At 36.2% G+C, this 24,693-nt stretch overlaps 1 protein-coding gene across 3 annotated transcripts in view; it reads right to left on the reverse strand.

Annotated features, from left to right (window-relative positions):
- LOC141433531 (facilitated trehalose transporter Tret1-like) overlaps positions 1-22,350 on the reverse strand; it is a 36,869-nt gene extending 14,519 nt beyond the window's left edge. Inside the window, exons 1-4 of one of the 3 annotated variants that reach the window (XM_074095605.1) lie at positions 22,156-22,350; positions 10,160-10,201; positions 1,131-1,381; positions 519-677 (exon numbers count right to left, since the gene is read on the reverse strand). In XM_074095605.1, coding sequence (XP_073951706.1) covers positions 519-677; positions 1,131-1,381; positions 10,160-10,201; positions 22,156-22,169 — 466 coding nt within the window. In that variant the 5' untranslated portion in view covers positions 22,170-22,350. Of the gene's footprint in view, positions 1-518; positions 678-1,130; positions 1,382-10,159; positions 10,202-10,905; positions 10,926-22,155 lie in introns of those variants that run through there. The other 2 variants (XM_074095606.1, XM_074095607.1) reach the window with 2 other exon arrangements.
- Between the last annotated feature and the right edge of the window lie 2,343 nt (positions 22,351-24,693).

Genomic DNA, 24,693 nt, shown 5'->3' on the forward strand with positions numbered 1-24,693 from the left:
TGCTGCAAATTTTCGAAACTCGCAAGGTAATCAAAACCTACAGGTTATTTCCCGTGAACTCAGAATCTTGAAATTTGGTACGAAGCAACGTCTCACTCATAGCACAGATAAAGGAAAAATTCCGAAAAGCATACATTTTTAGTTACATCATATAATAAAAATATGTGTACGTAACCCTAGGTGCGCGAGTCCGACTCGCACTTGGCCGTTTTTTTTTTAAATACAGGTATCATACCAATAAAGACCTGAAAAGTGCTTTTTGCTCTAACTTTTCAATTAGGTATAAAGCTTTAAGGGAGTAGGTATAGAAAATGGTAATTTTTTAGGGTTATCCATCCACAACGAAACTGTTGTTAACGGGTGTGTAACTGTGTATTGTGGTCGTATTTTGCAGCCAAAATCGGCTATGTTACGGCTCCACTAATTAGGACATAAGCAGTCATCGTAGCAGAAATCGGTGTAGATGATGAATTGATGACGTCATCTGTAAAACCTGTTTCAAAATCTGATGTACTTACCAATATAGATCATGTTGATGTTGGTAGCGAACGAGATGAGAAGCCAGCCCATTATGAGCGGTACTTCTGTGATCATCAGCGTGAGCCGGCGTCCGATGGCGTCCATGAGATATCCGCTGAGCAAGCAGCCCACAGGGGTACCAGCCGAGGAAAGACTGGCTGTAACAAAATAGAAGACTAAAGTGAAGAAGAATTGAAGTGAAGTGTTAATAGAAGTTAATATTAATGTTATCAGAGTCAGGGCAAATATTGCAGTATGTATTCGTTATGGTCACACTAACAAACACCAGGAAGATAGTACAATACACTTAGGTTACCTGCACCAATATCTGACACAACAAAGCGTGCAATATCTAGTGATACGAATCTATTTATAGGGCAGGTAGGACGTGTCAGATATTTGTTCACGCTCCGCGGTGGCAGATATTAACACAGGAGATTGTACAAGTACATACTCGTATGAATATACAAAATAAGTTTATGTATTATGTACAATCAATGGACTCGACTCTACCCCTAGCAACTAATTGAGTTATAAATGTTAACACAACGACCAGGATCAGCCAAATACATTAACAAACAAATACTTCCCAGGAAATTTTCAATACTCACCAATCCAACTAGCTTGAGAATCCGTTATGTATATACTAGACTCATTGCTCTGAAGCTGAGGTAATACTGTCGCTGAGAAACCAAAGGCCATGCCAGTATTAATAGTGCCAAGATTAGCTACGAATGCTGCTAAGATCTGTCTGAACGCCTTGCCTCGTCCAGCCTTGCTGTTTTGAGGTTTCTGTGGTAAAGGTGTCTTGGTGATAACTGGAGTGGTCGTGCCATTGTATACAAAGGGCTTCGAGTCCTTTCTGGAAAGAAAGAATTTGGAAGGTTAAAGATCAAGACGAATTAATTTAATGAAACCTGTTCGTTAAATGCAAGTACAAACATAGTTGAACACTCTAACCAAATTATACTCATCAAAAGTATAGTAGTAAAAAAGTAGTATATATATACATAGGGATATTTTTTATCCCTTGACGGTTTTAAACATCTAATTTTCAATATTAGACATATTAGGAACCACTGATTCAAGACATCAAATTTGTCTAGAAATAATGATCGAGTATCCTAAGACTTTTTTTTGTGTTGGTAAATTGTGATCCGTTTCTTGCGAAAACAATTTATTATGGTTTGAGATTGTCAATCAGGACTGGGTTAAACCCAAGTATATAGACATGCAGCAAAGTTCATGCCCTGTCTTTGTAACGGAAAACCTATGGTCGATGGTGTAACCTTACCTATATGCACGCACTCATGAACCCTCTATTCATAATCATAAACGTTAGAAGCTATGCTTTATAGCACTTGGAAAGCCTTTACCAGGCACACACAAGACATAAACTATTATTTTCATAACGAATTTTTACCTGTCATGGGTAAGAAAAGAAGGTTTATTTCTGTAAGTGTCAGTTGCTTGAAATTAGAATTTATTTATTTTCACATGCTGGTTTTCGGGTGCGTTTTAAATGCCAATGTATCTAAATGTAATGGCTACTTGCTGGAAACACATAAATCTCGAGTTAGCGTTAAGCTCAGTTTAGTAGTGTCAAATTGTATGGAACTGTCAAGCTTAAGCCTGCATTAACTACTAAATCTCGATTTATTTTTTCCTGCAAAACGGCCTAAATGAATTAAAAGTTAAACTTACTTTAATAAACGATAGGGTCTCTCTATACCTATTGATAAGTTTGGGGAGACTCTATAATATACAGTGTGTGTGCTAGAAAATCAGATGCGGATATTTTGACGATCGATTATTTGCATCGTTGTTAATTAGTTTCAATTAAATTAAATTAAAAAAAACAGTTAATGTTAATGCAAGGATGATTATTTTTGGACGGAATGGTATTTTTGTATTAAACAAAAAAATACCACACAATCCATACTATCCATACTAATATTATAAATGCGAAAGTAACTCTGTCTGTCTGTCTGTCTGTCTGTCTGTCTGTCTGTCTGTCTGTCTGTTACGCTTTCACGCAAAAACCGCTGAACCGATTTGGATGAAATTTGGTACAGAGATAGAATATACCATGGGAAAGAACATAGGCTATCTTTTATCGCGAAAAAAAGGCTTTAAGGGGTTGAAATAGGGGGTGAAAGTTTATATGGTGGAAGTTCGTCGCTGTCAGAAATAAAAGCATGAAACTTGGCATTTAGGCACTTAATAAGAAATAAGTCGGTATGTGTTTTAGCTTTTTTGAAAATTCGACCTGTGAGGGGATGAAATAGGGGATGAAACCTCATATGGAAGGTCGTCATTATTGAAGATAAATCGATGTTTCTTTATGAAACTTGGTATTTGGGCGTGTGATAAGAGATAAATAATTGTTCGAGCGTTTTTTTAAATTCTTCCTGTTTGGGGGTGAAATAGGGGATGAAAGTTTATATATGTAAAATCGACATTTTCGAAGATAAGTCGATGGTTCTTTATGAAACTTGGCATTTGGGCACGTGATAAGAGATAAATAGATATATTTTCGCGCATTTTTTTTTAAATTATTCCTGTGTGAGGGTGAAATAGGGGATGGAAGTTTATATGAAGGTCGACATTGTAGAAGATAAATCGATGGTTCTTTATGAAACTTGGCATTTGGGCACTTTGAAAAATAAATAGATATTTGTTCAAGGGTTTTTGAAAATTTTACCTGCGAGGGGATGAAATAGGATGAAAAATTATATGGAACGTCGTCATTATCACAGATAAATCGATGAATCTTTGTGTTTAGGTATTCGATAAGAACAAAAAAAACCGGTTAAAATCGACTCGAACTCGCGCATCAAGGGTTCCGTGCATAGGTATGTATGAATATCAAGTGTTAGCAGAGCCAAGCTCATAAGCAAAATGTACGCAATGTGGGGTCATTTTACATGGCTTATTAACATAGACAGTCAGACATGAAAAATTATGATTTTCAGATTTTTTCTTACTTATTTTGCTTTAAAGGGAATAAAATTTGCTATAAGAGCTTCCTTTATACAAAATTTCAAGTTTCTAGGACAGCCGGAAGTACCCTATAACATTTTTGAGTTTAGGGTTTTAATTTCAACTCGATAAATACTCCGCACGTTTACGGGATAAAGGGTCCTGACGGACAGACGGACGTACGGACAGAAAAGTCATCCTATAAGAGTTCCATTTTTTTCCTTTTGAGGTACGGAACCCTAAAAAACATTTGTTCCGGCTCTTTTCAAATTTCGTCATTTTTCATACCTATTTGAAAATATGGGGATGAAAGTTCGTAAGGAATTCCAAATAAATTTACTATAAGTATATTTATCGGAAATATGTGTAGCAATGCTTAGTAAGAATGCCGTCTTAATTATAATCCTACCCTCCTAACTTACAATAAAGGACGTAAGATGTCAAAAGCTCACTATGAAGAATTAGTCCTTTTGTGTTGGCAGGGTAGAATACTTATGTTTTTTTTTTATTAGTTTAGATATAAAGCAATGTATTAAAATAGGTTATTTTCAGTAAACCGTAGAAGTTTCTATGTGCTATTATTGGCAGAATAGGTACCCTAAATAAATTAAATACTTTCCAAAGTTACTATTCCACGCGGACGAAGTCGCGGGCAAAAGCTAGTACTTAAATAATTTATGTGTATAATTGATTCTTAGGTTATTAATAACATACCCTGAAAATATCAGCACCTAATTTTCTAGTACCTTATATAATCTAACTTAACAGATGTGAAAATATAATAATTAATTTTAAACTGACTACGTCATCGAGGTTAACTACCTTACAGACCCGTTTATAAGCGGATCTATTCAAAGAACAAAACCCTCTTTTCCACATTAGCTGATAAATAAGATCTAAGTATGTAAACAAATAACTGTCTGTAGTTCATAATGCGGCCTCGATAAGTGTTAAGTTTATCTTTATCCAGTGACAATAACTTTAATTTTTAAGTGTTATGATCTTTGTAGATAACATAGTTAACCGTTTAAGTACGTAGCCTTGTATTAAAATAAGAAAAAAAACAGTCAAGTGCGAGTCGAACTCGCGCACTGAAAGTTCCGTAAAAACGTTAAAACGTTGCAGATATCTATGTATATCCAGTGCTTGCAGTCCCTTTCCGCAGTGTGGGATCCTTTTAGAAGTTTACTATTATTGACCGAAAGAAAAAAATAATATTTTCAGACATTTTCTAATTGGTTTTTATAGGATAACTGGAAGTATCCAATAAGGTTTTAAATAATTTCTTGAATTAGGGGTTACTTTATAGTTCATCAATAAGGTTTTGTGAATTCCTATCCTGCATGAATTTCGCTAAATTTATCCTTATCTGCATCATAATGGAAACTTCCGTGCAAACTTCAGCTTTCTAGATCCAAGGATGTTGAAAATTCAGTCAGTCAGGACTTCCAGCCCCAGCTAGCTCTTGATCAAGGTAGAGCGAAATTGTCTACATCATCTCCACGCCTCTCAAAAGGCGCCATCAACATATTACTTCACAATCATCACCATTACCCCAGCCTATATAAGTATATATACGCCTCACTATTGGGCACAGGCCTCCTCTCGGAATGAGAGGGCTTGGGCCGTAGAGTTCCCACGCGGGCCCAATGCAGATTGCGAACTTCATACACACCACTGAATTGCTTCGCAGGTTTATGCAGGTTCCCTCACGATATTTTCCTTCACCGTAAAGCTCGTGGTAAATTTCAAAAATGTAATTCCGCACATGAGTTTCGATAAACTCAGCGGTGCGAACTGGGGTTGAACCCACGATCCTCTGCTTCAGAGGCTATAGGTCAAACCACTAGGCCATCACGGCTTTTTTACATTGCAAACTCGAAAATGGCGCTGTTGCCATCTGGACCCTTGAGCGACCGCTTTTCCTCTTACTCTAGCCCAGGGCCTGAGACTTTTTGTTATAAAGCGTTTTTATCTATGTAGGTATAGTCTGTTCTCATTCTAGAACATTCACGAGAGATAGACTTACTAACTCCAAAACAACATTGCAGTAAAATTTATGGTTAATAAAATAAAACACGCCTAAGTATAGTTAATCCCAAAGGTGTGGCCACGCCACCCGCAGAGAGGTTATCGTCCATTGACGTATTTCGACACTATAATAACAAATGAATTTGCTTAAATGATTAAATTGGTGAACATGTTGTAAACATGCTTTATCATTATCACGAGAATATTAAGGTCTGTACATAATTTTAATAAGTGCAAATTTAGGGGGTAAGCTTATTAGCATTAAATGAAACATAAATATCCCGCGTCTTCATTCATAACCGATAATTTGACGCATCATTGCAGGTGCTTAGCTTGACGCATTTGGGTAGTAAATGGTGCCTAAGTCTCTGAATGGTTTCTAGACAAGTAGATACGAAATAAATGTAGTATTGCACAGCTCATTGTCACTTAGGTCTGTACAGTCAAAGACCTTGAATGGGGGTTCTAACTATGGTGCCAGACTTAGCTGTGGCATTTTTAAGATTTTTCACAACATATTTTATTCTCCCGTCACAATCAAAAGCGTTTTTGCATTTGAAATAATTTGTCTCGATATCAAGTTTAGACCACAGCTCAAAAGCCGTAGATCCAGCGCTGTGTGTAAGTGATCAGATAAAAAATCGGTAAAGAATCTTCCACTTTTTGCTCACTCAGTAACCAATAATCATTTTATACGATAGCAAAACTTATAATACTAATGTGTTGACTCGAAACATGAACCTACCTATCTCCCAAATTTCCGATAGAATTTGCATTAGTGTACTCCCGTGAGGAATTGACATAAACTTTTTATTTTTGGACTTTGTGGCCTAAGGAGTAACATTAAATAGCAGTTTTGTTGTTTTCCAAACACTAGTTTCTAAGCAAAAAATTAAATAAAATTACGACGAAAACAAAAATATAAATGTCTTGCTCTGGCGCCGTTAATAAAAAATGTATTTTACCAAGACTTTCTGTCTTTGTATACTTCATTATTTTGAAGTCAGCCACTTGATTCATGACAGTATTTTCATAAACTTAAAAAAGTATAACGAAGACAATCATTAAATAGAAACATACGGGACTGGACTGACTGAATGACAGACAGGAGACAACTTAAACCACTGTACCTAGAGACTAGTAGAGACTTGAAATTCAGCAGATGTTTTGTAAATGGGGATCATAAAAGTACACTATCAAGGGATTTTTTTAAACTACCGCGGAATAAGAAAAGGACTTGCCATTTATTTAGTATTCCACGGCAACAAGCATAATATATATTTCGTAACATTTTTCACTTTGATTCTGGTCATACTTTTCATAGCTGCGTATATTGTGACGCTGCTTCTAGTATTCTATGTATTTTAAGTATAGAATAGAATATAACGAGCCATAGATGAACGTTAGCTTAGCGTTAATTGTTGCTATAATGGTTTTCAGTAGGTAGCGCTTTTGTTTAGAATATTGTACCAGCAAAAGTATATTGTATTGTTTGAAAATTATTTCCTAGGGTTAAATTCCATGGCGAATGAAGTCGATGACAAATGTCTAGGATTTTATACATAACTAGCCCTTGCCTGTGGCTGCGCTCGCGTTAACCATTAGGTCTAGCGTTCAATTTCAATTCCAGAATTTTAGAAAAGTTCCTTTGGCCATTGCTAAAAATAACTTTATTGTTTGTGGGTGGGACACATAGGTCAAAAAATTGCGTAGTGCCGCGGGATAACGAACAACGAATTCTTCGCAGAGGAGGTAGCGGGTAACAGCTAGCGCTCTACATGTAAGTATTTAATTATCCATACTATACTTCATTTTTTTAGCATTAGAAAGAAGGTAAGCGATCTTGACGTGTCTTGTTATTGAAAAAAACTTTTGAAAAAAAGCCTCAGCAAATAAATGTAACAAATAGCAAGTACATTATAATCATTACATTCTTTTGGTAACATAAGTAATAGTTATTGTTTTTTTTTAAACGTTTTTCAATAAAACTCGTCAAGATTGTTTACCCTTTTTCTAATGCTAAAAAAAACGAAGTATAATATTATAAATGCGAAAGTGTGTGTTAGTAAGTTTGTGTGTTTGTATAATTGTCCGTCTTTCACGTCGAAACGGAGAGACGGATCAACGTGTTTTTTGGCATAGAGATAAGGCTACTTTTATCCCGGTAAAATGCACAGTTCCCGAGGGAACAGCGCGCGATAACCGAGTACCACGCATGGGCAAAAGGGCAAAAGCCAGTGACGTCATAATACACATTCATTATATCTGGCTATACCTACCGTTAGGTTAAAATATATATTTATAAAGAATTACAAACCTAAGACAATATTTTCAACTGGTAAAAGTAACCTTAATATTTTTAAGTAACAAATAAAGAAAAGCTAATATTACATACATAATAGAGTCTTAAGGAATAAACAGGCCAAAAAATAGCTCTTTTAGTGTTTAAGTAGTTTAAGATCTGTAGTATAGAAATGCTGATATAAATCATAAAAAAAAACAATAACTTAATATCGTGAAGTTTGACATGCTAATGTCCAAATTGCTCGAAAGAGGACACCCTGCTGTCGACTGTCACTCGGTAAATTCAGATCAGAGCAAGTCATCGTTCTCTCATATTTCGTTTTCTAGATTTTTTTTACCGTCCAACGGCAAAACCAACTAGACACTGGCAAAATTCAAAAAAACACCCTGCTGTCACCTTTATTGCTAGTGACAAAAAATTAAAGATGTCAACTACTAGGACAGTGACCAGCACTCAGACGTCTACTTTAACCGTATTTTTGCTACATTGTCGTATTCAAGGATTCACTCGGCATCTCAACACTGTTGTCAATTGCCTTGTATTTAGCGAAATCGATTTTACTTTCGATCGCCACGACACGTGATTCGAATAAATCTTGCATCCGAGAGGAAACTTATATAACCTCACTTAGGTTCTAGGCTATAAAGGTAAAGAATACTAAGTAACTGTGTTTGCACGGTATTGCCCTTGCTTTGTTGCACCCATTGGTTTTGAGTCCTGAATCTTGTGCTCTAATGAAACACTGAAGCGTTAAAAATTGATGTTGTGAAATACCGGTATTTTTACGGTTACATTTTTAAACATTACCAAATAGAATAAATGTATAAAACAAGCAAGCAAACACGTTGCACATAAAACAAGGATTGCTACTTATCAGCTTGCTTATTTGTTTAATTCAATTCTGACCGTGACACTGTTTTCGAGTCAATGTCGAAAAATTAAGAGTATTCCATTTGAAATATGGTTTTCAAGTATGATCGCGCTATAACTACCCTCTTAAGGCAAAGGGTGGTACCAAAAAAAAAATGTTTTTAGTTAATTATGCCATTGCATCTTGCTGTGGTATAAATAACTCTACCTAAAGTGTTTTTTTAGATAACGCGCTTTGCCTTAAAAGTGCAGTATATTTGATCACATAGCACAGTGTTCTTCGTAAAGTATATATTTTTAAATAAATTCTTATGTAATAGAAAAAAATATTGAAATTTTTAAATTTCTAGCTACACGGTAACCAAGAAGGCAAAGCGTAACTCATTGTAAAATGCACCAGAGGTGTAAAACTACCATGAAACTCAGACATTATTTGCTATACTTCTAAACATATTGGGGCCCGATATATGTCTATAATCGGGCAAATTTTGACTATAAAAAAACGTGAGTGACCCACGCATTCATTTTAGTGTTTGGATTTTATCAAAAACACATCGGTGGATAACGTAAAGCGGATATTGCCAACTAAAGACTAATTTTCGTAAGTTCATTATCAACGACAAATGAACGAAGGACAGTCGAAATTCCGAACCTGTCGTTAGTACCAATTGACATAATCGAACCATTGTTCGATCTGACCTGGTTTAAACTAGTATCGGGCGGAATTAGGTCTTTTTAATTTACACTCTTATGAGCATTTTTTCCCAGTACGTACATTTTAAGGGTCAAAAAATTAAAATGGATTGTTTCATTGGATTAAATAAAGATTTTCTACGGTATCGGACTATTTAAAACGACTTGCTAAGGAATTGATTATATATCTAGACGTCATGCAACGCACACTTATCTAACCTCTACTCAAAACTCTATTTGCCTTTTAAAAACTTGCAAAAAACTAAGAAAACAGAAAACAGGTAGGTATCTTAAAAATGTAACCTGTACTAGGTCTTAAATGATACGCAAGGAGTCTTAAAGTTAATCCGGAATATTTCAGCACATAGTTGGTTCAAATTGTGTGAACAGCCTTGTAAAGGATTTCATTAGAATTTTCGATTAAAAAATGTGGTCACCCCTTAGACGCCGTATCTCTAAACCATGAAAAAAATACAGGCTTGATCAGTCAAACTCACCTAACCATCTGCTGCAATATACTGATATTTTTAGGCACACTGTATAAGGTAAAAGTACGAGTGTTCGTCACTGTCCTAATAGTTGGCATCATTAATTTTGTGTAATTATAGAGGTGACGACCGGATGTCATCTATTGGGCATTAGCGTGTCGAGCACTTGTACGTTTTTTAATATTTTTTTATAAAAAAATCGTGCACCGAAACCACCACCAACATGAACACAAGACAAAAACAAAAGAGCAGTCTAACAAGAAGAACTTACTCGAAAGTACCGTACGATGGCGATGGCAGCATTGGACTGGACCTGGCAGTGAAGTTAGTCAAGTAAGAAAAAGCATAGTAATGATTAGCAATAACGTACAGTATTATTTTTAAAAATGGTTAAGCACGCTATATATATTTCTACTCAGGAGCTAATTGCATAAAAATAGAAAAACAGCGATCTTGTATCAAAACATTATTTCCTATGGGCGTTTTTGTTGTTAACCGATTGGCCCCTTATCGTATATAGAATTAAGTTTTCCATCCCACGGTCAATAAACGTAAACACAAATAAAGTTATCAGAAATAATATTTACACGGAATGCTAGTAGTGAGTGCATCTGAAATATGTATAATATAATTAAAAGTTATAATGTAGATGTACCAGTGCTCGACATGCCCAATAAATGACACTGCTGTTACCTCGATTGCTAATAGTATAAAATTAAAGATGGAAATTATTGGTACAGCGACAAGCACTCGGACGTTTGTCTAACCTAAATAAATAAAGTTTTGGCCGTCGTGAACGTTGACGTTGACGTGAATTTAACTATTGCAATTTCTTGTACGTACTATGTAGTACAAAAGGTATCATTTTATCACTGTACTTTACGTCTAATAACGCTCTTTTGTTTGATAAAACTAATAAATGGTCGTAAATGATAATAAGTGATACGTTTTCCCAGATAATATCCCACATTTTATAATATATATAGTGGTATAAAAAATGAAGGAAATGACACTTACATCATCCTAGCCCTTCCAAATTTTTGAAGCACTGGCACTGACGAACGATTTAATGCTAGTTTTACTGTTTAAGAGCATTAGCGCGAGTCCCAATTAATAAAGTCAATATTTGCTCACTAATCAGATTCAAAGTACATTGACCTCATCTGATGAAATAAACAGGACATTAAGTATATTATTTATTTATTGTTTTGTATTTGCAAGTTCATAAATTCAATCCATGATACCATGGTAAAAGCTACAATAATTTTAGTATTACAAACTTGTGCGTAATAATTAATTCGACCAACATAACAGGTATTAAGAATAAACTATACTTATAGAAGTTTGTTGATAAAATAACATCGCATCGACACGAGCCTTAATGTCTATGTTTATAAATAGATAGCCAAATGTATTGGTTTGGAGTGTTATCATTTTAATGACATCGTTAAAGATAAATTTAATTAAGGATTTCGCATAGAAACTAAACTTGGTCTAACTAAATATTTAAGACATGAGGATAAAGGTGCAGAAGAATGTGCATCCATCCAATTTGTATTATTCTAGCCCTCCGGTTGTCGTCTATATACCAAACGAATTTAGTAGCTGTTGCCCGCAACACCGTCGGTCCGTCCTATTCTCAGACCTTTCTCAGACCTTACGAATATATACAAAAAAAATCATAAAAATCGGTTAAGCCGTTTCGGAGGAGTTTGGGCACAAACATTGTGAGCAGAGAATATTTATTACATATTAGAGAGATGATGCTATTATGACATTTAGTGTGAAATGGTTCCACTGTTTCTTTGTCTGATATCTAGACAGCTACAAATGTTGCATTTAATTAAAACTATATTTAATGTAAATAAATAGTCTGTAATTTCATTATCAATTAGATATTAAACGACGTCGCAGATTTACTATTTCCCACCGAACTGTGAACTGTGACCCAGTTATCGTTATTTTTCTGTCTTCTTAAGATAACCTGTGTGAAGTGTAAATGTGAATACCTACTTAATGAAAAAGATTACTAAAATGTTTTGGCTATCAGGAAATACAGGAAATTATTCTTATACAGTAATGTACCTATAATGATTGACGTATGGCGGCATTACATTTGATATTGTTATTTCATGCTAGGATCAGACAGAAATCCACCTACAAGTTTACCTAGTTAAAGTACCAGAATTGGTAAAACAAAAGAAGAGTCAGCTTCTTAATAATATAAAATAAATGTCCTGGTATTTGACATGTTAATGCCCAATAGATGACACGCTGCTGTCACCTTTAGTTAGTGACATAAAAATAAAGATGACAAGTGATAACCGCTCCGGTGTCCATCTTATCCCAAACTAATTCTAAAGTAAAGTTTGTGGTTTTTATACTTATTTTTTGAGATAATTATTACCAAAATGGTTCTTTGAACTTGAAATAAATGGGCGACAGTTAACTTTAAGCAAGCATAAAACTTAATGAAAAAGGAATTCTTTTTTAAATTTATTCTAGCTTTAGGGGCTGTTTCACCATCCATTGATTAGTGTTAACTGACGGTTAAATGTGATGCCGTCTCTATTTGTTTCATTCGAATAGACGGAGACGGCACAATGGATGGTGAAACAGCCCCTTAGTTTAGATCTATGTATGTATATTAGTTTTCCTTCTAAGTCGCTAAACTCTTGACAGAGTGGTCATGACCGTCAGTAGCGGCATTAGGGTAGGGCGCGGTGGGGCGACCGCCCAGGGTGTCGGACTTAAAGGGGCGCCTTTGGCGCCTAGGGCGGAGTCTATACCTACTTTGTAGAAAATTCCCTAAAGTTGGGGGAGCCATGGAAATCTCGCCCAGGGCGCTGGAAATGCTAAAACCGGCACTGGTGATCGTCAGTTGAGTTCAGTAGTGGAACTTCATGAGGACTTTCTCGAGAAAATCGTGTGGCGGTTTCTCCTCGCCTTCCACACAAACATTAAAGAGTTACCTTTCCTTTCCTTTTAATTTATATAAAGAAAAAAATATTTTTCTTTAAAAACTAAAACATAAAACGTCCAGTCTTTTTAGACAATCCCAATTCGCAGCTAAGCATCTGTTATTATACCTATGAAAGAGTAGGTAACATTACTGAATAGCTGACTGACTGACAGAAAATACAATACTATTAAAGCAAGAGACTTATGGCATATACATTCCTTGAGGATCACAACGAGAGAGAAGCAGCGGGACAAAGCTAGTTGAAGATAATTTGGGTTGAAGTGCAATCAATTAGGTTCGGTGATGTGATAGCTCGAGTGCTGTGCAAACATTTTCTATTTCAGGAAAACATCCAATAAATACGTGTAAAATCTGAATTGAACGTTTTAGGCTGTTTAACTTCAGTTTTTTTCGTACTACGAGTAGAAATGATTACCTGTAATTGATACATCATAATTTAATTGGTTTGCTGCCTACTAATTGTTTCCTTAACTATAACATTGTTTAACTTACTTTACTGCTAAATAAACGAAATTTTTACTTACTACTCTTTTAACTTATTTAGTTTTTACTTCGTAAAAAAACTGATGGCATATTTTGCCTCAGTGTCGAATGGGCGTATTTCTCTACTGTATCTAAACGAATTAATGAAAAAGAACCGTTACAGACTGACTGCACTCCAACTGCTGCAAAACCGCAACTACCGACCATTCATTCATTTCAATTTCAACCGGCGTACGGTTTACGTGCAGTTTTGTAGATATTACACTCTAACTGGAATGGAACATTTTTGGACGGTCGGCAGTTGGAGATACGTCGCAGTTGTAACGGCCCTCAGGCAGAAATTGCGTACAATTTATTAAAAAAAACACTAAACATACCTATTATACGCTACGCTATCCCTATTATCCGTACGCTAACATACCTATTAGCCGACGACGTTCTACTAGTGTTAGTTTATACTTAGTATTAGTACCTGGGTGATCGAACTTTGCTCAGGATAAGCTCGAAGGCACGTGTTTTCCCAAAATAGACCAAGGCCCAAAAACTTTGGTAAAATTGCATAGAAATCATTAAGAATTGCTCGTTTCTATACATATAAGATAGTTATAAATTCACATTATAGTTAAGTCAGTAATTTTATAAGAGCAATTGGATAAATATACGAATAAATGTACCTATGACAACAATGTTAGCGGGAGTGCACTTGCTGTCAGTCATATGACTGTTATCTGGGCGATAAAAATGTACTAACAAACACACCTACATAACAAAGGACTATATGCGAGGCGTGATAGATATAAAAGTAAATAACGTGTTTATAATGTAATCTGCTTAGAAACAGTTAAAACAAGGTTATTTTGTTTCAAGATTAAAAAATATGCATGCGGGCACACAGATGTGAAAATGCCAAGTGCGAGTGGAATCCGCGTACTGAATGCTCCGCACAGATTTAAAGAACAGAGCTGTGGCGAAGCGTCCATAGACCATCGGCTTGCCCAATATTTATAAAATAAGACTACAGGACATACATGATTTATGAAAGACATGCGCGATTTTTGCTTCGGCTTTACCACGAAAATATCTGACGCTACGCCACTGGAACAGAGAGATACTTTGTGCTTCATAGTGTTTTTCCTTTACTAGTCTTTTTATTATTTAACTAGCTTTTGCCCGCGGCATCGCCCGCTTGTAATTCGGTTATCGCGCGCTGTTCCCTCGGGAACTGTACATTTTCCGGGATAAAAAGTACGTGTTGTGTCTTTGATTTTTAATAAATTAAAAAAAGTGTAGATTTTATTTTAATCAATAAGTAAAAATTAAAATAAAATACCATGTTGTCAGAAAACATAATTATTTAGAATACATTAGTAACTTTCATTAAAATTTACGAGTTAATGTTAAAATTTGGAAAACAATAATAATTGAAGCATTAAAAAAAAATGTTTTTGTCTCTATCTACAACGCGCCTGTTTAATTGGATCATTTGTCCTTAGGAACAGTATATCCTTGTTACCAAATGGTGTCATCCAAGCAATATTATGCAGTATTAACATTATATCCGTCGATAAGCGTCTCTTCTCAAAGTTATTACTCCAGTACGAGTACATCTGACGTATTTGATTAGATACCTTCGGCACTTATGCAGTAATCCTTATTATTATAAGTTGACACTATCGCCAATCGGTTCACATTATGCCAACAGTTATCACGCGAAAGATATTTCTTTATTGGGGATATAAGGTATTAGTTACAAGATAAAGATCGCGTATCTCCGGTCGGTGTCTTACGTAAAACATAAAGTTGACGGCTCTCTGTTTGCTGTAATCATGTGATTGGTTTTTTATGAGATTAAATCTGTCTATTACATAAATCTGAAAAGGTATCTGCCTATTCGCAAAAATATTATTCCCAAATGTTTGATTGGCCAAACTGTTTTATTTCCCAACTCTCAATTATCACCGAAACCAACAATAATTCTTAGTGTATTTTGTTGTTTGGGAAATGAAATTGTTTGGCAATTGAAACATTTGGGAATAATATTTCGCCGAAAAAAACAGAGAGCCATCTAAAAAATCAAATATACGGTAAACGTCCGAATACTTGTCACTGTCCCAATAGTTGACATCTTTAATTTATGTCATTAGCAATAGAGGTGACAGCCGACTGTCATCTATTGGGCATTAGCGTGTCGAACACTGGGACATTCACCTTGATTATGACAGTTTTGAATATTCGATTTTATTGCAAATTTAAAACAGTCACTGTAGCCCTAATTTGATCTGTCCTCGGTTTTAATGCAAGAAAAGGTTACAACTGAAAATATTACAACAGCTATACCAAGTTCCGTAGTACTTATTCAAAATATAACTCTTTAATAATCAGGGTTTTCACATTACGAGTAATATTAGTATCAGTATCGAGTACATTGCAATTGCAAGTGCCTGCCAAGCACCAGCAAATGTTCCAGCGCTCGGACTTCTGGCCGGAGGGTGTGTGGTCTGTGGTGTGTGTGGTGTGTTTTAGGGCAGCGACGAAGATAACATTAAAAAATCCCTAAGTAGTTGTAATGTAATTTTCTTTTATGCCATTTTTGTGTTTTCATATATTATACAATTTTAAGGCGCATTGGTTTTATAACTACCTATCATGCTGAATTTTTTATTGATAAATAAATAAATAAACAAATGCGAGCCTTGAATAGTTTATATCATATTTACTAGTTGGGTAACCCTGCAATTTCTCGTATAACTCTACTCAGAGGTATTATGAAAACCTTGCTGGTCTTGTGACTAACTTTTAGTACAGGTGCAAAATAATTGCGTGTATTGTTTGTTGATTCAATATTTATTTTAGTTAGCGAGTCATTGTTGTGATGCTCATTACGGTTTCGTTTATTAATTTCTAGGATTCCGTACCTCAGTTGGCAACGTAACTCTTAAAGGTCTCGACCCATGGCACCGTATCATAGCATGACCGTACCACCAACGTGTCAGGCAAAAACATATTCTTTGTATTGAAAAGTATGCCACTATACCCAGTGCCTCTAGCACGTCTCCGAACCAACCGTCGCCATCGCGTGACATGTATGCGCTTGACATTACGTTACTGACACGTTCATTACCCGTACGGTCAATACAATACGGTGTGTGTGACCTAAGAGAAGTTTCCCTGCTGGTCGCGAGGCCGCGTTAGGTATTCATTTGGGATATTGCTGTCTTTATCGCTCGTGACATAAGCGCTCGCAGCCCTCCCCCCATGCCTTCCGCAACGACGTCCGTAATTCATATCGAGATAGCTGCTTTTCAAGATTTGGGCGGTTGAATTTTGGGTTTCGTTGTCCTCATATTATACGAAAAGTATAGCACAGAAATCAATGATATTTTACAGTCAAGACATTCATTATATTTTCTATGCCTGTGGCTTTTTAGATTTTTGTAAAAATGCTTTATCTGTAATTCTCGTGCAAAGTTGTCATCTTTTTTTTGTCGACTTTTGAGCTCCGGTAATTCTGATATGACATTTATATGAAAATCTGAAAAACCACAGGCATAGATAATTACGTCTAGTCCATACTTACAAAATGTCATCTATTTCTGTTGCCTAGTTTTCAAATGAGACAGGGACTACGGTTGTATGGGGAATGGAACGAAGAGACTTCTCTTAAAGGATCACTATGTAATCCGTCCGGCCGTCTGTCAAGACCTTTTTTTATCAAAAACGCGTGGAGGTATCGAGCTGAAATTAATACCAAATACTATGATTACTCAACGTGTCACCATGCGACAGGCGCGTGCACATGCACAGAAATAATTACATCGGCATTTGGCAGGAAACCCGGGGACTTTGCACTTGCATATTGGCGCGAAATCGGTGACTTTTCGTGAACAATTTGGCGGCAGTATTAGGTATGGTTGTAAATAGTCTTATAAATAAGTAACATAGGTATTTAAATTTCCTAAGGGTCTGTTGCTTCGTAATTAGTAGTCACCAGCACCAATATCTGACACAACAAGCGTGCATAAATATCTGATACGGCTCTATTTCTAGGGTCGGCAGGACGTGTCAGATATTTTTGAACACTCCGCTATGGCAGATATTAATGCAGGTGACTGTACAATCAAGCTGACCCAATTTGCCAGACAATTCAATGAATTCTACAGGAAACACAAAGAGGAGTCTAATTATTATTAATAATAATTGAACTAGCCCCAAACTAAGCAGGCTTGTACTATAGGTTTATATATAGATAAATATATACTTATGTAAATACATACAAACATCCAAGACTCAATTACAAACATTCGTATTCATCATACAAATATTTGCCCGTCACGGGAATCGAACCCGCAACCGCTAGCGTCATTGTCAGGGTCACTAACTACTTAGCTATCCAGTCGTCAATTTTTGTGAAAGACTGCATTACGCGTGCGAAGCCACGGGTAAAGTCTAGTTGTTTTATTTTAAATAGAGAACAAATGAGTTGGCACTGGCAGGGCAAGCGTTTCTGTATTTAAAATAATTTTGACATAAGATTAAAGAATTAATTACCTTCTTTTGTTTCCAAACAAACTCGAGAGGGTATTGACCGGGTTGAGTGCTCATCTGAGCAGCCCAAAGGTTAAGCGCGTCTGGCTCGGTGCCAGCGCCCTTACCCCTGACTGCATATAGGTACAAAGCGAAACGAGACACGGAAAAGAAAACCTGCCAAGTGCGAGTCGGACTCGTGCACAGTAGGTACCGTACAAATTTTCGAGGACGAGTTGCCATAATGCGTAACATTACATAGTTTTCAAGTATTTATAAAGTTTAATTGTTTAACGGTATTTAATTACAAAATTAACAAACGCTTTCTAGTGTGTCAAAATGTAAGTTTTAAACAGTAGTAGGTAATTTCAGTTTACTTTTCGAGAAATGGTATCTATTTAAGTGTTTCTTTCTCTCTCGGTCCAAACGATGGCTCTAACATCGCTCTCCCATAGTTTATAGTTTGTGATTGACTTAATCACGAACACTGATATAAAAACATACATAACAACATTGCGGAAAAGTCTATAAGTATTATCTATTCCCCATGATAGCACTTGTATCGTACTGTTGCTAAAACGACAGGCGAAGGTGCAGCCACTTATTCATATGGTTTTTATACACAACAAAAACTTTCCGAACGTAATCTATAGCTGCCTGCCAACATAAGTAGGTACAGTCGCCAGCATTAATATCTGCCACGGCGGAGCGTGCAAAAATATCTGACACTATAGATCTAGAAATAGAGTCTTATCAGATATTTATGCACGCTTTTTGTGTCAGATATTGGTACTGGTGACTGTACCTAACACGTATTTTTAACATCGCAATTGGCAAGTAAACATCAATGAACCCTTTTCAGGCCCCACTATTTTAGATATACTATCACAAAATGAATCACAGGTTTATAATTCTTAACCTATGCGGGAAACATTTAAAACGAATTATATTTTTAGCGATTTCAATTGATTTTGTACCATATTATAAATTTAGCAAGGTCGAATATTTGTGTACATATGTAACATTTATGTAGTCGCTGCAAGGAAAAGAGTTAAAAACAAAATTTATCTTTAGACAATATTTGTAATTTTTATATTTACCACGTGTTTGTTGTTGTTTACCTTCTTTTTGCGTTTGCCATACTTTTTACCCGTCTGTCTGAAGGTCATTTTTATTACTGAAGTATGAAAAAGTTTAAAGTTTACTTTTTCCTCTGATTTTGTATTCTGACGTTTAGGCAGATCATGAAATTCCTAGGGATATCATGAAACGCCGCCATTTCATGATTTGGCTAGTTCAGGCAGATCATGAAATTCCTAGGCATATCATGAAACGCCGCCATATCGTTTCTGGCACTTCGCCGGCCGCTGCCGCGGCACGCTCGCTTCGCTCGCTCGGCTCGTGCGTAGTGGTCACAATTCATACTAACCACCCCTCGCTTCGCTCGTCGTACCTAAACTTTTCGTTTTTTTTTTTTAGCATATCACGATGTGCCCGGTATAAAGCTAATCTCTAATCGATCTGCTGTATTGCTTAGGCACATCGTGATATGCCTGGCCAACTTTTAGGCATATCATGAAATGGCGCCATTTCACGGTATGCCTAGGAATTTCGTGATCTGGCGGATTTTACGATCGGCCGCCGACATATATACAGACGGCGGGAATCAGTGGCGAAGTGTCCATAGAGCCCTATTCTCATCGGCTTGCCCAATATTTACAAAATAGGACTACAGGACGTACATTATTTATGAAAGATATATGCGATCTTTGCTTCGGTTTTACCACGAAAATAATTGACGCTACGCCACTGGCGGGAATTAAATAAATAAATAAATATCACGGGACAATTCACACCATTTGACTTAGTCCCAAAGTAAGCTTAGCAAAGCTTGTGTTATGGGTACTACGGATAATAGATATAATACATACTTAAATACATATTAAACACCCAAGACCCGAGAACAAACATTCGTATTTTTCATACAAACATCTGCCCCGACACGGGAATCGAACCCGGGTCCTAAAGCTTCGTAGTCAGGTTCTCTAACCATTAGGCCATGTGGTCGTCTAATTGACTTTACTTTATACTATAAAGATCAACTACCATCATCTTGGCCTATATAGGTACGTAGTATGTGTCCCACTGCCGAGCACGCTTCCTTTCGTAATTAGAATGTTGGAGCTGTAGTGCTCACACGGGCCCAGGGCAGATTAGGAACTTCAAACACCATTTAATTGCTTCACAGGTGCAAACTTCAGTGTAATTTCCTAACTACATGAATTGACTCAGGTTTACTTAGAGCAAGCTTTGCATCGAACAATTTTGCATTTAAACCAACATACACTTAGAACATCTTAGAACAGGATTCGATAATTTGAGCTTCGAAAGGTTTAAACAACGTAAAAGAATAACCGGTAATATTAGCATAGGTTATGGAATAATAATGAGGAGACGGATATAACGACAAAACGTTAACGTGTTTGCGGGGAGGCTTATTAATAAGGCTGCTGCCAATTTTGAATATACTTAGTGCAACAAACCTACAGACCTAAAAGAATAAATATAATCGTGGGACGATTGACAGTTAATTTGACCTAGTCCCAAAATAAGTTTACACAACGGATAAACATATTATACTTACTTATATAGATAAAGACATACTTAAAGAACACCACATTTAAATCCGTCGCTTAGATATCACTTTTCGGCCAAATAAACCTTTTTATATTAATTACCCATGACCACAGTGCTGGCGCTTTTCTCGCTCAAAATATCGGTATTATTTGACATCACAATCTAGAGTGGAAATGCAGGCAGCCTTATGTGCTCTCTTCCTCAGGGACAAGACTTAGGGGTACATACAATAAGGTTATATTTAGGATAGTTTTTAATTCAATAGGGAATATTATGCAAAGCTCTACGCAGGGGGCGACACTTGCACAAACCGTAAGCCATATCGCTAGCTAGCTACATATTAGTAATCTGTGCATATCGCCGTAAACATAATTGCCATGACAACGTCAGTTCTCTTTTTTTCGGAGTTTGTGGCTTGGGTAACAAGACCTTTAAGCCAAGTCTTTATTTTAGAAGTCCTTGTTTTTCCGTCAGTTGTCGCCATGACGGATCATGACATTGGCATAGTAACAAAATAACATGATATTTATAGGTACATCGATAGTAACGATAGAGCTATATTTCCACAAATTTAATTTAAATAATATGATAATATGACATCCTACGGATATTTAAAAGACATTTAAGACATTCAAAAAAACTGTTTACGGTTTGTCCTAGTGCTACATTCTGACTAACTACACGGTAACTGTGATTTTTTCCGCGATAAAAAGTAGCCTATGTTACTCTCTGGCTGGTAAACTATCTGTATGCCAAAAATCACGTCGATTCTTTGCTCCGTTTCAACGTGAAAGATGGGCAGACATACAAACACACAAACACACACACGCATTTATAATATTAGTATGGATTAATTTTAGGACAACTTAGTCGTATATGTATAAAATATATTGTGGATGAATGTGGATAAGGGGGGAAAAAAGAGGGTAGGTGCGAAAGGCAAGGGGACACCACCGCAATATTTTCCAAACAAAGTTGTCACGAAGGTTCACTACAGCGGGGCTACTACGAAACTCGAAACTCGTAGTTCGTGTCGTGCGGTCCCTCTGACACTTATACTATTTATTACGAGAGCGAGAGGGACGGTACGATACGAACTTCGAGTTTCGTAATAGTAGCCCTGCTGATTCTGAACTGACGGCCACGGCCACTGTCAAAAGCGTAGCGACTGATATGAAAGAGCGAGACCTAGTTCGGATTGACCACATTCCCAGTATAGTTCGCATCACAGAAATAAATGTTTTTTTTTTTAAAGCTAAAAGCGGCTGCGAAGCGGTAACGTTTTGTGTGCTCTGCCTACCTCATTTGGGAATACAGGCGTGATGTTTTTGTGTGTGAGAAAAAAATCCCAGTAGATAAAGTGCGAAAGGGCGCAACAGGCCCTAAGCTACGAAGTGCAAAATTGGAACTTCGTATCTTGCCGTCCCACTGACGCTAATATTATTTAATACGAGAGTGAGAGGGACGGTAGATACGATACGAACTTCGATTCTCGAATTTCATAGTAGCCCTCCAGTTCGCCTCGAAATTGGTTCAATGTAAATCGGGGAATAAAGCATAATTACCTACAAACGTGAACATTATAATCAAGAACATTATAATTTTAAAATAGTTTAAAAATTAATTGAAGTGGTACTAACGCGTCCATGGCCATGTTGCTGTCGCACTTCAAAGTTTCAAATAATCACAATATCACAGTTCGTTATTAAAATAATATCACATTATTTAGTGTCACTTTTAGTGATGTTTACATTTACGTAAATGCGGTGTTTACTTTGACATCACGCGTGTGGTCCCGGCGAGGGATGTCCGCGGACTGTAGTGATAAGCGATGTTTTCATACATATATGGTTTTCGTAGGCGGGAAAATTATAAATAGCTTTTCTTTAGGGCCAATGCCAATTCACTGGCGTTAAGGTTGGTCTTTTGTTGACTTGTATACCGAGTGTGAGGAGAATGTTTTTACAGGATTTTTTTCGTGTTGTTTGTAAAATAGTTACTAGGTTATTTTCGACTCTAGTTGGCCGCAAAAGTAAGGTCAGTGCGTATGAGTATTGTAAAAAAACGTATTTATCGTGATGGATGTTAAAAGTCGTAATGTTATCTTGAATTAAAAGTTCTGGTGAAAAAAAATTCCATCCCAGCCTATATACGTCCCACTGCTGGGCACAGGCCTCCTCTCAGAACAAGAGGGCTTGGGCCATAGTTCCCACGCGGGCCTAGTGTGGATTGGGAACTTCACACACACCATTGAATTGCTTCGCAGGTTTGTGCAGGTTTCCTCACGATGTTTTCCTTCACCGCAAAGCTCGTGGTAAATTTCAAATGTAATTCCGCACATGAATTTCGAAAAATTCAAAGGTGCGAGCCGGGGTTTGAACCCACGACCCTCTGCTTGAGAGGCGGTAGGTCAAACAACTAGGCCACCAGGGCTTACATTCCGGCTTATGACATTTAATTTTACTCTAACAAAACAGTTTCTCTTTATGCCAGGATGCCAGGGCATATTCTGATTTTTTAATTAAAATTCAAATCATTATTCAGCCGCAATGGGCACTATTACACGTCATTTTTTATAAACTAAGAACCAGCACTTTCCCGAAAGACTATCATTACCAAGAAGAATGCGCTGCAAGAAATTTGGCAGAAAGTTTTTTTTTTTTTAAATAAAATAATTATAAAAAATACTTAAAAACTACAGTATAAAATTATTAAAATTCCAAGAAAATAATAATAATAATACAGGGATGTATGGGGTCCCTTAATTACAAAACTAAACACTTACTATATCTACGTTCAGTGGAAGTGTAGAATGCTTCCACCGTTATAAATTAAAAATAATAATAATAATTTGATTCTGAAATATACATTTCAGTTCAAGTAACCGTTAAGCTTTTGGATTCCGAAGACAAGCTCACGCTTGCCGCCCCCAAACCGCCCAGACGCCCAAACGCCCAAACGCCCCATACTTTAACATTATTATAGAGGGTTTATAGTAATAAATGTGTAGATAAAATGGATTATATTAAACCAAAATCGCCATACAACAATGAATGTGTATGTGTTCATTGCCTAGCGTATTAAGCAGGTTTTCAATTCGGTTGTAATTTTTTGGTTAGGTGCCTCAGAAGTCCGTTAAAACAATAAAAAAATAACACCACACCAATTTTCATCAAAAGGTGACAAACAGAACCCTGTTGATCCCCGTTTTTTTTTGTTAAAATTATTTGTACATGTGGTGATACTTATTGTTCGTGTAAGTCATAACTGTCATAAGTACCTAAATAAACTCAGCGGCACAAAATTTGGCCCACCCTACATACAAAAAAATGCATGTTTTTGCATACATTTGAGGCCCAGATTTTCAAAAAAACTACCAGCAGTTCGAAAAAACCTCTGTTGAGAAGAATCCGGCAAGAAACTCAACGAGGTAGGTATTATTTCCATCTCTAGTCAAAAATAGGTACTTTATGTATTCATCACATTAAACTTATTAAATTAACTTAGTATAGCTAGTTGCAAGCACGTGAGTCTGCTTGCCAAATTAACACGCGCTGCTAAATTACTCAAATAAAAGTGTTCAGTGATGAAGCACGAGTCTATTGTGCCGGGGACAGGCGCAAACTAATGTAACTTATAGTGATGGGTAATTATTTGAGGTGTAAGAGAAATGTTACAGAAATAAAAACACACATTTTGATGTGGTCTGTTTTATTTTGAACATAAGGATATGTACCGATAATATGCTTTATATTATAAGAGATCGATAAAGTTTATTTTGGTTAAAAAAAGCAAAAATCCAATTTTAACGGTAACGAAAATGAGCATCGAGACCACGAAAAAGAACATTTTGTTTATTTTAAAATCTTATAATTGTACTATTTGAATGAAAAATCTGATCATAATGAGAAAACGAATAAGCATTATTTAATTAATCAGGTATCAACAGAAATAGACAATCGATATCTATATAAAAAAAATTAAAACTTGACCACGAAAATGACGACTTCAAATTGTCATTTTTGTAACTTTTAAATACTATCTAGAAATTACTTAATTAAAGTAAGATTAATAACTTCAACTCACAAACCAAAACAGTTTTCAATACCTTCCCCCCCGTGCAGGTCTACGGTAAACCAGAACGAAATTATGTTACAACAAAATGCTCCTCTAAATGA

Source organism: Choristoneura fumiferana, chromosome 12 (genome assembly GCF_025370935.1).
Source record: "Choristoneura fumiferana chromosome 12, NRCan_CFum_1, whole genome shotgun sequence".
Lineage (NCBI taxonomy): Eukaryota > Metazoa > Arthropoda > Insecta > Lepidoptera > Tortricidae > Choristoneura > Choristoneura fumiferana.